The sequence below is a fragment of the Trachypithecus francoisi genome, unplaced genomic scaffold (genome assembly GCF_009764315.1).
Source record: "Trachypithecus francoisi isolate TF-2019V2 unplaced genomic scaffold, Tfra_2.0 Lachesis_group20, whole genome shotgun sequence".
Lineage (NCBI taxonomy): Eukaryota > Metazoa > Chordata > Mammalia > Primates > Cercopithecidae > Trachypithecus > Trachypithecus francoisi.
Window position 1 is genome coordinate 48931558 of NW_022681466.1, and position 14756 is coordinate 48946313.

General features: G+C 41.2%; 1 protein-coding gene across 2 annotated transcripts in view; it reads left to right on the forward strand.

Moving 5' to 3' along the window:
- The window catches only part of MYO1D (myosin ID), a 378217-nt gene that overhangs the window by 203959 nt on the left and 159502 nt on the right, over positions 1–14756 (forward strand). For both annotated transcript variants that reach the window (XM_033184221.1, XM_033184222.1), the window contains exons 17-19: positions 4883–5106; positions 9593–9737; positions 10267–10371. In XM_033184221.1, coding sequence (XP_033040112.1) covers positions 4883–5106; positions 9593–9737; positions 10267–10371 — 474 coding nt within the window. The remainder of the gene's footprint in view (positions 1–4882; positions 5107–9592; positions 9738–10266; positions 10372–14756) is intronic.

Sequence of the window (14756 nt, forward strand, 5' to 3'; positions counted from 1 at the left end):
GATTCCAACTTCATACCATCAACTTTGAGAAGTGTCATCCAAAAAAAGAAAACTTGGGCCAAATTGAAAGAAGATGCTTTTAAAAAATCGATATATTCTTCAAAGAGAAGAATGGAGCATGGAGAAGTACAGGGAGGAAATTCTGAAAAGCCGCTTTGCTTTTGAAGGTGCTACATTCAGTATAAAGGTGTACCAGAGAGAGGGCTTAGAATACCCCACACCTTCCTCGGGGACTCTCTTTCATCAAGAAGCCTTCTTTCACAGGCCATTTTTCTTGCCTCTGATACATCAATAAGTGGGTGTAAAATGAGGAAAGCATCTGCAAGCAATGATTATTACAGCCAAACCAAGGAAAAGCTCCATTAGACATGAAAAAGGAACACTCAGCCCCATAACAAGCCAAAAGCCTCCGATACAACCCAGATTTGGTGAAGCAGACCTCTGATGCATTTATCTCATAGGATGAAGTAAAGACCCCAATGGCAGTTACTTAAAGCCCCTGCTTGCTGTCCTCTCCTCTTAGGCAACTAAATGACTGGATAAGGTATATAAACCATGGACACCAGTCCATAATATAGGTGGAAGAATAAAACAGTATCAACTCAGGCACTGTCTGGGGGCAAATGGCAGACTGAGAAAGAATGGCTTACATACACTAAACAGTTTTCAGGTCACACTGACAAGTGACGGAGGCAAAAAATCTGCACATACGAAAAAAGAAAGTAGCACAATCGCCGGGAGTGGTGGCTCACGCCTATAATCCCAGCACACTGGGAGGCCGAGGCGGGCAGATCTCGAGGTCAGGAGCTTGAGACCGCCCTGGCTAACACAGTGAAACCCCATCTGTACTAAAAATACAAAAAAGGCCGGGCGCGGTGGCTCAAGCCTGTAATCCCAGCACTTTGGGAGGCCGAGACGGGCGGATCATGAGGTCAGGAGATCGAGACCATCCTGGCTAACATGGTGAAACCCCATCTCTACTAAAAAATACAAAAAACTAGCCGGGCGAGATGGCGGGCGCCTGTAGTCCCAGCTACTCGGGAGGCTGAGGCAGGAGAATGGCGTGAATCGGGGAGACGGAGCTTGCAGTGAGCCAGGATCCGGCCACTACACTCCAGCCTGGGCGACAGAGCGAGACTCCATCTCAAAAAAAAAAAAAAAAAAATACAAAAAAATTAGCCGGGCATGGTGGCGGGCGCCTGTAATCCCAGCTACTGGGGAGGCTGAGGCAGGAGAATGGCGTGAACCCGGGAGGAGGAGCTTGCAGTGAGCCGAGATCGCGCCACTGCACTCCAGCCTGGGCGACAGAGCGAGTCTCCATCTCAAAAAAAAAGAAAAAAAAGTAGCACAACCCACAACCCAATAAAGAACAGACTTTCAAATAGTCGTAACAGCCTGTGCTTATTGAGCACTGACTACTCACCAGGCACTATTTTAAGTGTTGTGTATGTATGAACTCCATTAATCCTCATAACACCACAAGGTAAGCACCATTATTATCCCCATTTTACATACAGCTAAGAAAACTAAGGCACAGAGGAGTTAGGAAGCTTGACCAAGTTTACACAGTTCTTTTTTTCTTTTTCTTTTGACACAGGCTGCAGTGCAATGGTGCAATCTCAGCTCACTGCAACCTCTGCCTCCCAGGTTCAGGCGATTCTCCTGCCTCAGCCTCCTAAGTAGCTGGGATTACAGACATACGCCACCACACCTGGCTAATTTTTTGTATTTTTAGTAGAGACGGGGTTTCACCATGTTGGCCAAGCTGGTCTGGAACTCCTGACCTCGTGATCCACCCACCTCGGCCTCCCAAAGTGCTGGGATTACAGGCATGAGCCACTGCGCCCCACCTGCGCAGCTCTTAAGAGTGGGACCAGGACTTGAAAACAGGCAATCTGAGTCCAGAGCTTGTTCTCAACTACTGCTTTTATAACTCAAGAAACAGACAACATTTTAGGCAACTGCTTTTTACTTTCAAGGAAATTTAAGAGAATAGAAATGTGTTGGCCATACACCTTTTCTTGAAAGCTACTGGGCGCGGGGTGGTGGGGGAGAACTCGGATCCAACATGGAAGAGTAATTTTAAAAGTCCCAGGATAGGGAACTGTTCAGTGGATACAGGGAATATCAAAGAAAAAGCTTCAGTTAATGTGCTCGACGAGTAAAAAAATTACTGCTAATTATTTGATGGGTCTGTAAGAGCATTTGGCAAAAATTAGCAGTAGGTTTATAGTAAATAAAGCAAATTTTAAAAACAAGGTAGTTACTAATGATAGCTAAAAACAAATACAATAAAGAACATTCATACTTCTTAGCACAGCAATGAACCAAATATATGTGTAATATATAACACAATGCAATATAACATATACATATCATATGTAAATTATTCAATGTATAATAGAGTTAATATATGTAATGTAAACATACTTTATCATTGGGAAGATAGACAAGAAGAAAGAATGATGGTGGGAGAGCTAAGTCTCCATCTTGTGTGATTTGGATAGTGTCTAAAAGGATCAACCAAGAAATCATAGTATATGTAGTTTTGGGGGGGGTGTCTTTTTTGGGGGGGGTTGTCAGGGTCTCACTTCCATCACCCAGGCTGGAGTACAGTGGTGCAATCTTGGCTCACTATAGCCTCAACTTCCTGAACTCAGGCAATCCTCCCACCTAAGTCTCCCGAGTAGCTGGGACTATAGGTGCACACCACCATACCCGGCTAATTTTTCTGTATTTTTAGTAGAGACAGCGTTTCGCCATGTTGCCCAGTCTGGTTTCGAACTCCTGGGCTCAAGTGATCCTCCCACCTCAACCTCCCAAAGTGCTAGGATTACAGGCATGAGCCACCGCACCTGGCCATAGTATTTATAAATACGACAGTAAATATGGAAGAAGCATCTAAAATAGTTTGTGTGGATTGAGACTGGAGGTAGGGAGGTGGGTTTAGAAGGGTGAAGAGAAGGGCTACTGTGTTTTTTATATGCATTTTTGTGCTGTTTGGTTTTTTCAACTATTAAAAACCTAAATAAGCCAACACAGATGAAATTATAAAGGTTGTCAAAAAAAAGACCCCCTTGATAAAGTAGGTTTCTTGTAAAAGAAAGAAACTACCGCTTAAAAAGTACTTATAAAATGTTTTTTTCAATTTGCTAAAGAATCTAACCAAAAACATTCTAATAGGAAGCTCTATAAAACACTTCTTGAAAATTAAAGATTGATATCCTGTATAGATGTGGCTCCAAGGAGTCTTAAATTCCTCCCAATAAAAAAAAAAAAGCAACAAACAGTAGGAAACTTAAAAATGTGTTTTGTCTAAGAAACTAAATCACATACTTTCACCCTGTAATTGTATTTTTTTGGTTTTTCAAGATACTAAAGAAGGGAGCTTTATTTTTGCACTTGGGTGGAGGCGTAACAAAGCCATCTGTACAGTGGATTTGGCTACAAGGAAGGGAGCCATTTTGACTAAAAAGGGCTGCTGTACTGACGCCACATGAGATGACGAGTTAGTTTTTATTGCTTCATTGTCTTTAAACATTCTATTTATATGTGGACTCTAGATTACCATCACAAATTGCCCATGTGTCATGTTTCCCTTAAATATTATGGTTTTTCTTGACCCACTGGGGTCCCTTGATGATCTTCTTGCACGTAGTGTGCAAACAAATCTATATTGTGCAGCAGGCTGAAAAGGGAGAACACTGCAAGCACATGGTGTACTTTAGGAGTCCGCATGAGGACAAACCTAAAACAACTGAGTCAAATGAGGCACTGCGCAAGTTTTGCTGAGAGGAATTGGTGGGCACAGATGGGGATTTTTGAGAAGAAATAAAAGAAACCTGAGGGAGTCTGCAGAACCCATACTGTGGGCTTTGAACTAGAGGCTGAAAATCTTGGCTCTGAAAGGCCAGGGACTAGGGAGGGAAATAATGCAATCAACCTAAGAGTTGGAACAGTTATTTAAGTAGCAGCAAACAATATACTGGGGCATGATGGCTATGTGTACAAGGAGTTCATCGAAGAAAGCAACTAGGGTTGTTTGGCATCTTGGAGACTGGTCGTAGAAAGGGAAAGAAAGGGGTTTACACTTCCATATTGTGGAAGAAGGAGTAAAGTGGTGGTGGAGAGGATATATAGGGGAAGAGCCAGTGATTAATTGAAGATCACACCAAATTTGTTTTTGCTTGAGAAGTTGAGAAATATGGGCACCTGACAAAGGTCCTGAGAAAAGTAAGTATCTCTGACTTTGCCATGCTTGGATGAAGTTGGCATTGAGACGTTTACAGTGTGATTTCTGAGCACTGAAAAACTTTTAACAAAGTTTCACATGATATTCGTACGTAATCTGATTTACCCTTTCCCCATGAATCCTTGAGAGTTTACGTGGTGCCACGCAAGAGTAGGTGCACAGGCTGTGTGTAAATCAGTTTGTAAATCCAAAGTGGCGTTACCCCAGTGGCCAGCATGTATAATCTATGTAAAGTTAGGTTTCACAAGAAAACTATAGATGCTTATGGCATGATGTTCTGACTCATCTCACTTCCCTTCAGCATTCCTAAAATATTTATCCAAAGATATTTGCATTTTGGCTTTCTTCTTTTCATGACAGTAAAGTTAAAACAGGACTCAGCTTCAGGCTCAGCACACACTTCAGTGTAGAATAATGAGCAGCTAGACAGCTGAAACAAAATGACTGACGTGACTCCCCACGCCATCTGTTGGTGGCAGGTGGAACTGACATGCTTTGGCTCTGGCTGATTTTCTGCACACTTGCAAGTTGCCTGGTTGAGTTTGTAAGTAGAGGAGCTGCTATAATGTCAAAGCCATCCACAACTCAGCCAGCCAACAGTATTTTCCTTTTTCTTTCTCTATTGTGAAGGTGTGGCGGGGCACCCTGGCCCGCATGCGGTACAAAAGAACCAAGGCAGCTCTGACTATAATCAGGTACTACCGGCGCTACAAAGTGAAGTCATACATCCACGAGGTGGCCAGACGCTTCCATGGCGTCAAGACCATGCGAGACTACGGGAAGCACGTGAAGTGGCCAAGCCCTCCTAAAGTTCTTCGCCGTTTTGAAGAGGCCCTGCAGATGATTTTCAATAGGTAAGGACGTGTTGCTGTGTGCTGCATCCATTTATGGTGGCAGTTAATACTATGCAAAGTCACAAGTCTGAGACTGTGATATTGGCTCAGCTATTTGCTGTTATGACATTTACCTTTACCTTATGTTTTCAGTTTTGTAGATTTGGCTTTCAAAGAGCATCTGCTTACCCCTCAAAATAAAGGAACTGTCACTTTGTTTTTCCGGTAGCAGCTGACAGCAATGTGCCACAACCCCTGGACACAAGCCATAGTTAAGATAAGCTACTAGCATGCTGTTTCTACTTTCTTTTATTAGCTAAAAATAAAACCACCACACATAACTCAAACTAGAAAATCCATTAATCCTTACAAAGCAGTGCTTCTCAATTCTGCTGCACCTTGGAATAACGAGGAGTTTAGGAAATATGCCAGCACCCAGGTTCTACCACCAGAGAGTCCTGTTTAATGGTCCTGGGGTGGTGGGGCCCAGGCAGAGGCCCTTTTTTAAAGTTTCCCACGTGATTTTAAAGTGCAGCCAAAGGGGAAAAGAACTGTTTTTAGAGCGAGCTGTCTTTTAAATAAATAAAAACCCATGTAAAATTTGGTACCTTTCCAACTGGTCTTTATTTTTTTATAACCTGCCCTGGATCTGAGTGTGTAGTTATTTTCTCCTCACTTTTTGAGCTTATTTATTGCCAGTATACACCAGATATATTTAGTTCTATCTTAGATACAGCCATCTAGTCACATAAACTAAGTTACTTCTTCTCAAATAGCCATTTTATTATGATACTCCATAAAGAACACTTTCAACTAATTGATATGCTGAATGTACAAGAACTAATGTATAATTTTGTGCTAAATCAGATTTTACCTTCTTTAGATGTTGCTCTAAATATAATTGATGGAAGGTATCAAAAGATAAAGAAAAATGCATGGAAGAAAACTCTTTAATATATATCTCATATGCTTTTTTTAAAAAAAGAAATAATTGCTCATAAGAAGAAAAAAGTACAGAATTATTGAAACCAAAAGTACCTCAACCTTCAGTTCTCAGATATAGTACTATAAATAATTAGTTTTTAATCTTGGCAGGCTTTTTACATAGGCACATATGATATGGGCATTTTTTTCCTAGGCACATGTGATATGGGCAAGATTATATGTAGGCTATATGACTTTACTTAAAAATAAGTCTTGAAGATCTGTCCATGGCAATAAAGATCTGTGTAAGATTTTTAAGAGCTGCAGGAGATTGTTATTGATTTTGATTAGATTGCACTACCACCTATACAGTCTTCTTTTTAGACTTTGAGGTTTTACTTGTGGCCTAGAATTGATTGATTTGTACAGAATTCAATGTACTTCTTCAGCAAATACTTACTGAATGCCTGCTGTGTTACAGGCACTGACCTAGGTTTCGGGGATATGGTGACAAACAAGAAAGATGTGAAAGACAGTCCCAGTCTTCCCAGGCCTTATAGTCAATGGCATTTGAAAATAACAGGTCTGCTACATTTGTTCTGTATATGCACATGTGCATGCACACATGCACACTCGCACGTGCACACACACACTGAATTTTGCCAGTTGTGTCCATCTAGTCCAGGGGTCTGCAAACTTCTTCTGAAAGGGCCAGATATTAAGTATTTTAGGCTTTGTAGGCTACAGATGGTCTCTGTCACATATTCGTCATTGTTTTGTTTTGGTTTTGTTAAATATGTAAAAATGTAAAAACTATTCTTAGCTTGTGGGCAGTACCAAACCAGACCATTGGCCAGATTTGGCATAGGCTATAGTTTGCCAACCCCTGATCTAGTTACCATCAGGAATTTTTTGATCTGTGGAATACAGAGAGAGATATATTAAAGAATTCTACTGTGATTGTAGCATTCTTGTGTTTGTTTTTCTAAAATCTCAATGTGCATCTAATCATGTTTAAGTTCACTCTTGTTCTTCACAATAATTCTTTTTAATTGAGCCTTCTCCATGCCCAGCTTTGTCCCCTTTTCATGTCATAGAGGCTGGTGATTTTTATGGCTGCAGCTGTTGTTGGCTACATGTTATTTATAGACAGCAGTTTGCTTGATTAGGATGAGAAGCATGGGTGACTTTCTCCATGGTTGTGTAGGTCAGGTCCTGACTCCCCCAGTGTGCTGCTGTGGCGTTTGGAGTCAGTCAGGGACAGACCTTGTCCTGAGCCACTGTGGGCAGTGAAGACAGGACAGGCTGACCAGGTTTGTAGACTGGAAACAGACCAGTAGACAGAGCAAAGATGTCTGTCCACTAGTCATGAAATTGGGAGACCAAGGGCTGATTCGAGAAGTTGCTTAGGAAGCCACTGAGTATTGTAAGACCCACCTGGCACGGGGTCCTTGACTTTGACCACCAACTGCTCTAAGCCTGTCACTCTTCCAGTCTCTTCTGGAATGATCTTAGGACAGTCTGTCTTGTTGGAGTGTTGGTTGTCCATAGGAAGTAAAGAAGAGGATTCCACTGTTCTGTTGAGCCATTACTTCTTCAAGGTTGTTGCTTTGGCAGCCTACTATCTCTGACCCACATGTGACCTGCCTCACTGCAGCCAGCCATTCCATGTGCAGGGAACAGGCACAGCTCTCACCTTAAAATCCTTCGCCTCCTGCCCTTGCTACTAGTCCCTGCCACTTCAGGCTTCAGGATTCTCATCTATGCCTGAGGGGTTCTCTCCTTCCACTGAGTGCTCTGCCCTGAGTTAGCCGCTTCCCCATCAGCTGGATCCCATCTGCTTTGTATTGTCAGAAAGTCATTACACTTTCTACTTCATTGACATCATTCCCATTTTCTGGTGTTGTTATAAATTTTTCCTTATTTTTATATTTATTTGGTTATTTCACTGGGAATTTTCCATTTTAGTTAAATCTCATTCTATGGAAACAAGTTTGAGAACAACTGGCCTTGATTATTCATCTGATTAAAAGGAAGTTCTCGGTTTGCTTCCAGCCTCCCTGCTTCAAGCTTCTGTGTCAGAAAAGAGGATATAAGCATCGTGTAGGGCTAGGATGCTGCCAAGAGCATAAGAGAACTTGTACCTGTTTCTTCCCAATCAGGAACAGGTTATTTTTGGTTTAAGCTTTCAGTTGCTTAGCCAAAAAATCTTGGAGTTGTCCTTAAATCCTCTCTGGCCCCCAGATCTAATCCATTGTCAAATTCTATTTGTTCTTTCTTCAGAAATATCCAGAACCAACACTTATCTCCACCTCCACCTCCACCTCCCTGATCCAAGCCACCTTGCTGTAGCACGTGTCTTACGGAAATAGCCATCTAACAGGTCTTCCTGTTCCCAGCCTACAGCAACCACAATGATCCTTTTAAAGCATGAGTCGGGTCATGTCCTGTCTTTATTCCAGACCTTCCAATGGCTTCTCATCTCATTCAGAGGAAAGGCCAAAGTCCTGATCATGGTCTCTTGGCTCTGTGGATTCTGACCCTGACTCTCCCAGCTCCTTACACTGCTCCTCTAACGCACCAAGCAAGCTCACATCCCAGAGCCTTTGCACTTGCTGTGTTCTCTTCTCTTCCTGGAACACTCTGGCTCAGGTCTCCATCTGACCAGCTCCCTCACGTCCTGTAGGTCTCTGCTCATCTATCCTTATCAGTGGTGCCTGCCCAGACCACCCCATATAAACCACCCTATATAAACCACACCTGCTCCTCTTTCCCTCTTCCACACTCCCTGTCCTCCTTGCCTTACCTTCACCATCCTACATACTATATGTCTACTCATATATTTGCTGCCTGTCACTCCTCTCCAGAATGCAAGCCCCTAGCAGAAAGGACCTTTGTTTAACTTATTACTGTGCCCCCACTGCCTAGAACAGCACCAGGAGTTTAGCAGGCACCTAGAAAACCTTCGTCGAATGAATGAATGATGAATCCAATTTTCTGTGCCCTAAATATAAATATTATGAGAGCCCATGTATCACTAAGTTCTAGTTGCTTTCAAAACACACAAACAACAAAGCAAGTTTTAGAAAAGATCTGTCTACATAAAATGATATGTATTTTAGCAACTTCTGTGTGTATTTTGGAGGCATTTTACTTTTTTTAGCATGCCAGTACTTTGATTTCATTCTACTTAATGACAGCTTCAGTTATTTTTGAGAATGCATGGAGCCCAGGCACGGTGGCTCATGCCTGTAATCCCAGCACTTTGGGAGGCCGAGGCAGGCAGATCACTTGAGGTCAGGAGTTCAGGACCAGCCTGGCCAACATGGCAAAACCCCGTCTCTTATAAAAATACAAAAATTAACCAGGCATGGTGGCGCACACTTGTAATCCCAGCTACTCAGGAGGCTAAGGCAGGAGAATCGCTTGAACCCGGGAGGCAGAGGTTGCAGTGAGCTGAGGTCATGCCATGCACTCCAGCCTGGGAGACAGAGGGAGACTCAACAAAAATAAAAGGGAGAGAGAGAGAGAATGCATGTGATTGCATTTCTAAAGTCTAAACATGTTGTCTATTTACTTGTAGATGGAGAGCATCCCAGCTCATCAAGAGCATTCCGGCCTCAGACCTGCCCCAGGTCAGGGCAAAGGTTGCAGCCATGGAAATGCTGAAGGGTCAAAGGGCTGACCTCGGGCTCCAGAGGGCCTGGGAGGGCAACTATCTTGCTTCAGTAAGTCCAAGGGAACAAAGTGAAATCTACTCCTACTTCCTCTACAGAAAAAAGAAAAGAACATTTCTCCAGATAATTTGCAGAAAGGATAAAACACCTTTAGAAACTAAATAATTTCTATGAGATACTAAAACATTTTATTACTTCTAAATGTACAGTATTTGATATTTGTCCCATGTTAAAAAGGGTTCTCTGTGTTGTATCCATATGTATTAAATACACTCTATAACCTGGCCTTTGACCACTTAAACCTTTCCTTATATCATTTAGTGACGATTTTTTAGTTACTATCTTTATATTAATTATTCCCAGACCTACACTTTATCCTCTCTCCCATTCCTTATTTTACAGTTTTTATAGGATCTTTGATGTTACAACAGCCGTTAGTAGCTTACCATCTGGGGTGAGGAGATAAAGAGCGCATGTGTGAAACTATATAAGGATAGTTATAAAGCAGTACACTGAAAGACTGCCTTTCCTTCTACAATGCTAAGCATACTCATTTTGTCTTGTTTCCTTTTTCTTTCAGAAGCCAGATACACCTCAGACCTCAGGCACTTTTGTCCCTGTTGCTAATGAATTGAAACGGAAGGACAAATACATGAATGTCCTCTTTTCCTGTCATGTCCGTAAGGTAAGGCAAGCTTGAACCAGATGATCTTGGAAAGGAACCGGACTGATTCAGATGAAACTCACTTAAGTAAGCCTGTAATAAAACATAACAGTAGGTACATAACTAGCTTTATCATCAGTGCACTAGACCTGTCTGTGCTAGGAATGGCTGAGGTGACTACAACTTTACAGTTAGGCTATAAAGCCTTCTTTTTTTTTTTTTTTTGAGATGGAGTTTTACTCATGTTGTCCAGGCTGGAGAGCAATGGCGGAGTCTCAGCTCACTGCAACCTCCACTTCCCAGGTTCAAGTGATTCTCCTGTCTCAGCCTCCCAAGTAACTGGGATTACAGGCATGCACCACCACGTCTGGCTAATTTTGTATTTTTAGTAGAGACACAGTTTCACCATGTTGGTCAGGCTGGTCTCAAACTCCTGATCTCAGGTGATTCACCTGCCTCAGCCTCCCAAAGGGCTGGGATTCCAGGACTGAGTCACCATGACCAGCCAATTTCTTTTTAAAACTAGAAGGAAAAAAAAACTAGATGGCAGGGACCTCTTTGAAGTCAGGGATTTGTATTTCACTGCGTGTGTATCTTTCATAGCAGCTGTATATCACTGCATGTGTATCTTTCACAGCAGCTGTATATCTGCTTTATATTTAATGGTCATTTCGTACTTTTTATACCTACATTATTTCTTTTGTTTTTTTTGAGATGGAGTCTTGTTCTTCACCCAGGCCGGACTGCCTCAATGCAATCTCAGCTCACTGCAAGCTCCGCCTCCCGGGTTCACGCCACTCTCCTGCCTCAGCCTCCTAAGTAGCTGAGACTACAGGCGCCCACCACCACGCCCGGCTAATTTTTTGTATTTTTTAGTAGAAATAGGGTTTCACTGTGTTAGCCAGGATGGTCTCACTCTCCTGACCTCATGATCCGCCTTCCTCAGCCTCCCAGAGTGCTGGGATTACAGGCGTGAGCCACTGCGCCCGGCCTATACCTACATTATTTCTATAAAACAGGGTTTGGGAGAGGAAGAACTGAGTTTTAAAAAAAAAGGAATGGGACATATTGAGATTTGGAAGGTGAGGGAAAAGTTACATGCTGTGAATGTATTTGCTTGTCTCATGCAGGATACTTGGGCTGCTGTTTACCTGAAGATGATAGCAGTTGGGCAAATGGAAGTTGGGAAATGGAAGGCAAAGGACGTAGATAGTCTTAAAAAAAAACACCTTAAAATACTTGTTTAGAAGAACACAGAAGAATTGAAATTATCATTAAAAGAGTATTTTGTAGAATTATCCAAATACATTTTAAAATATTAAAGAAATCATAATTTTTTTTAAATATTGACTTGGTTGATCCAAGAAGAGACAGTAACATAAATATGGCAATAGACAAAGGAGGAATTAAGAAAATTATCAAAGAATTACCTCATTACAAAGGCCCAAGTTTAGGTGATTTTACACGTGCTTCATTTCAGATCTTTTAAAAAATAATAATTACAGTATTATTCAGATCAAAATAATGAAGTATGATTTTTCAACTATAAATTTGGCAGTCTTTAAAGTGTTGATAATAACCAATGTTTGTAAGGATGTAAGAAGACATTTTTGGTAGGAGTATAAGATATAGTCTAAAAATTTAGAGTGGACAATTTGGCAACATCTATGAAAATTTAAAATTCTCATACCACTTAATCTAAGAATTCCACAACTCATATTTACCCTACAAATATATCTGCACAGATACCCAGAGAGAAAGATGTACAGGTTTGTACATTGTAACAGCCAGAAAAACTGGAAAAAAATATGAATATGTATCAATAAGTAATTAGATTAATCAATTGTGTATGTACACAGTAATATATAGTGATATTATTTAAATGAGCAGGAGGCCAGGCGTGGTGGCTCACGCCTATAATCCCAGCACTTTGGGAGGCCGAGGCAGGTGGATCATGAGGTCAAGAGATCAAGACCATCCTAGCCAACATGGTGGAACCCCGTCTCTACTAAAAATACAAAAAAAATTAGCTGGGTGTGGTGGCATGCACCTGTAGTCCCAGCTACTCAGGACCCTGAGGCAGGAGAGTTGCAGTGAGCCAAGATCGTGCCACTGCACTCCAGCTGGGCAACAGAACAAGACTGTGTCTCAAAAAAAAAGAAAAAAGTGGGAAAAAGATATATGTGGGGAGAAAAGGACAAAATATGTGAAACAGTGGTTTTCAAGACAGTGGACATCAAGCAAGGAAAGACAGTGTTCCCTGAAATATGAAGTAAAAAATGAGGTGATGAGCCCTGCAATTTACCAGTTTTCTGTCTTGAGAGACTTTCCAGTCCCAGGATGAGCAGGCAGGGAAGCCCAGGCAGAGCCCAGTAGACAAAGACAAAGCTTTTCAATAGTGAGAGAGCGACTAAGGCAGCTAGAATTTGCAGAGCAGAGCATCAGAGAGGAGAAAGTTGCACAGAGAGAAAACTCTGAAGATCTGTAGAGGGTTCACTTTGACTGTTCATCTGAGTACTGATCAGCACATACATATGTGTGTATGAGGAAATAACTCAAGGCTGGGAAACAGCAACCGAAAAGGATTATAGGCAACAATACCCAGTACTCACACAGGGTTGCAAGTAGTGCCTGTTCACACCAGCCAGATTGGAAAACCTTGTGATTTATGAGGCACTGAATAGAGTACTGACAAGAGACTGCCTCAGTAGGGGGTTATAACTATCCCTTGACCAAACACTGTTCTGATCCTACCTAATAAATCTTGAAAGCACAACCAGAGATGATCAAACTGTTCCCAAGTAACCTAACCAGAACAAAGCTCAAAAATGATTATAGGAATACAAAAATATCCCGCTCACAGAAGGTAAAATTCACAACATATGACATCCACTCAAGTTTCCAAGCATACAAGAGACTACAACTCATAAGGAGAGAAAAAAATTAATCATTCAAACTGACCCAGAACTGATATAGATTATAGAATTAACAGACAAGGTCATTAAAATAATTATTATGATTATATTCCATATCTTCAAAAAGCTAGAGGAAAGATTGAACATGTTAAATAAACACATGGAAGATTTTTTTAATGACCTGCATGAAGTTGTAGAGAGGAAAAATACAATTTCTGGGAGGAAAAAACATACTCAATGTGATTAACAGTAGATTAGTCTTTGTAGAAGAAAAACTAGTGAATTTGAAAATATAGCAGTAAAAACTACCCAAAATTAAACACAGAGAGAAAAATAAAAGGCTAAAACAAAGCATCAGGAAGCTATTAGATGACTTCCTGTGGCCTAATAGAGAAGCAGTTGAAGTCTCTGAGGGAGAGGAGAGGAGAGAAATAAACAATATTTTTTAAAATAATGGTTGATATTTCCCCAAAATTTGATGAAATGTTAAACGCACAGATCCAAGAAGCTCAACAAACACTAAACACAAGAAACATGAAGTAAACTATACTAAGGTAAATTGTGATTAAATTGCTCAATACCAGTAATAAATAGAAAAAAGACACGGAGGAACAAGGAAAGGATGCATCCAATTTCTTGTCAGAAGTGATGCAAGTAAGGAGACAGTGGAGTACCTTAAAGTACTGGTGAAAAAACAACAACTTAGAATTCTATACCCAGCAAATATATCTTTCAGAAACCAAAGTGAAATAAAGACTTTTTCAGACATATCTGAAGATAAACACTATAGGAAATATTAAAGGAAGTCATCTAGACAGAAGGAAAATTATACCACATGAAAATGTGGACATGCACCAAAGACTGAAGAGCAAGGGAAGTGGTAGCTACATAGACAAATACATGTCTTTTCTTACTTAAATGTCTTTAAAAGATAATTGACTGTATACCAATATTTATGGCAACATTATCCATAATAACAAACTGGTGAAAGCAATTGAAATGTCCATCGATGGATGACTGAATAAAGAAAATGTGGTATAGACCAGGCATGGTGGCTCACGCCTATAATCCCAACACTTTGGGAGGCCGAGGCGGGTGGATCACTTGAGGCCAGGAGTTCAAGACCAGCCTGGCCAACATGGTGAAACCCCATCTCTACTAAAAATACAAAAATTAGCCGGACGTGGTGGTACAGGCCTGCAATCTCAGCTGCTCAGGAAGCTGTGGCGTGAGAATCACTTGAACCCAGCGGGTGGAGGTTGCAGTGAACTGAGATCACACCACTGCACTCTAGCCTGGGCAACAGAGTAAGACTCTGTCTCAAAAAAAAAAGAAAAAGAAAAAGAAAATGTGGTATAGCCATACAATGGATAAAAAGCCAGAAATACATGCTACAACCAAGATGAACCTTGATATTATACTAAGAGAAATAACCAGATACAAATGGATAAATATTGTATGATCCCACTTCTATAAGGTACCTAGAATGAT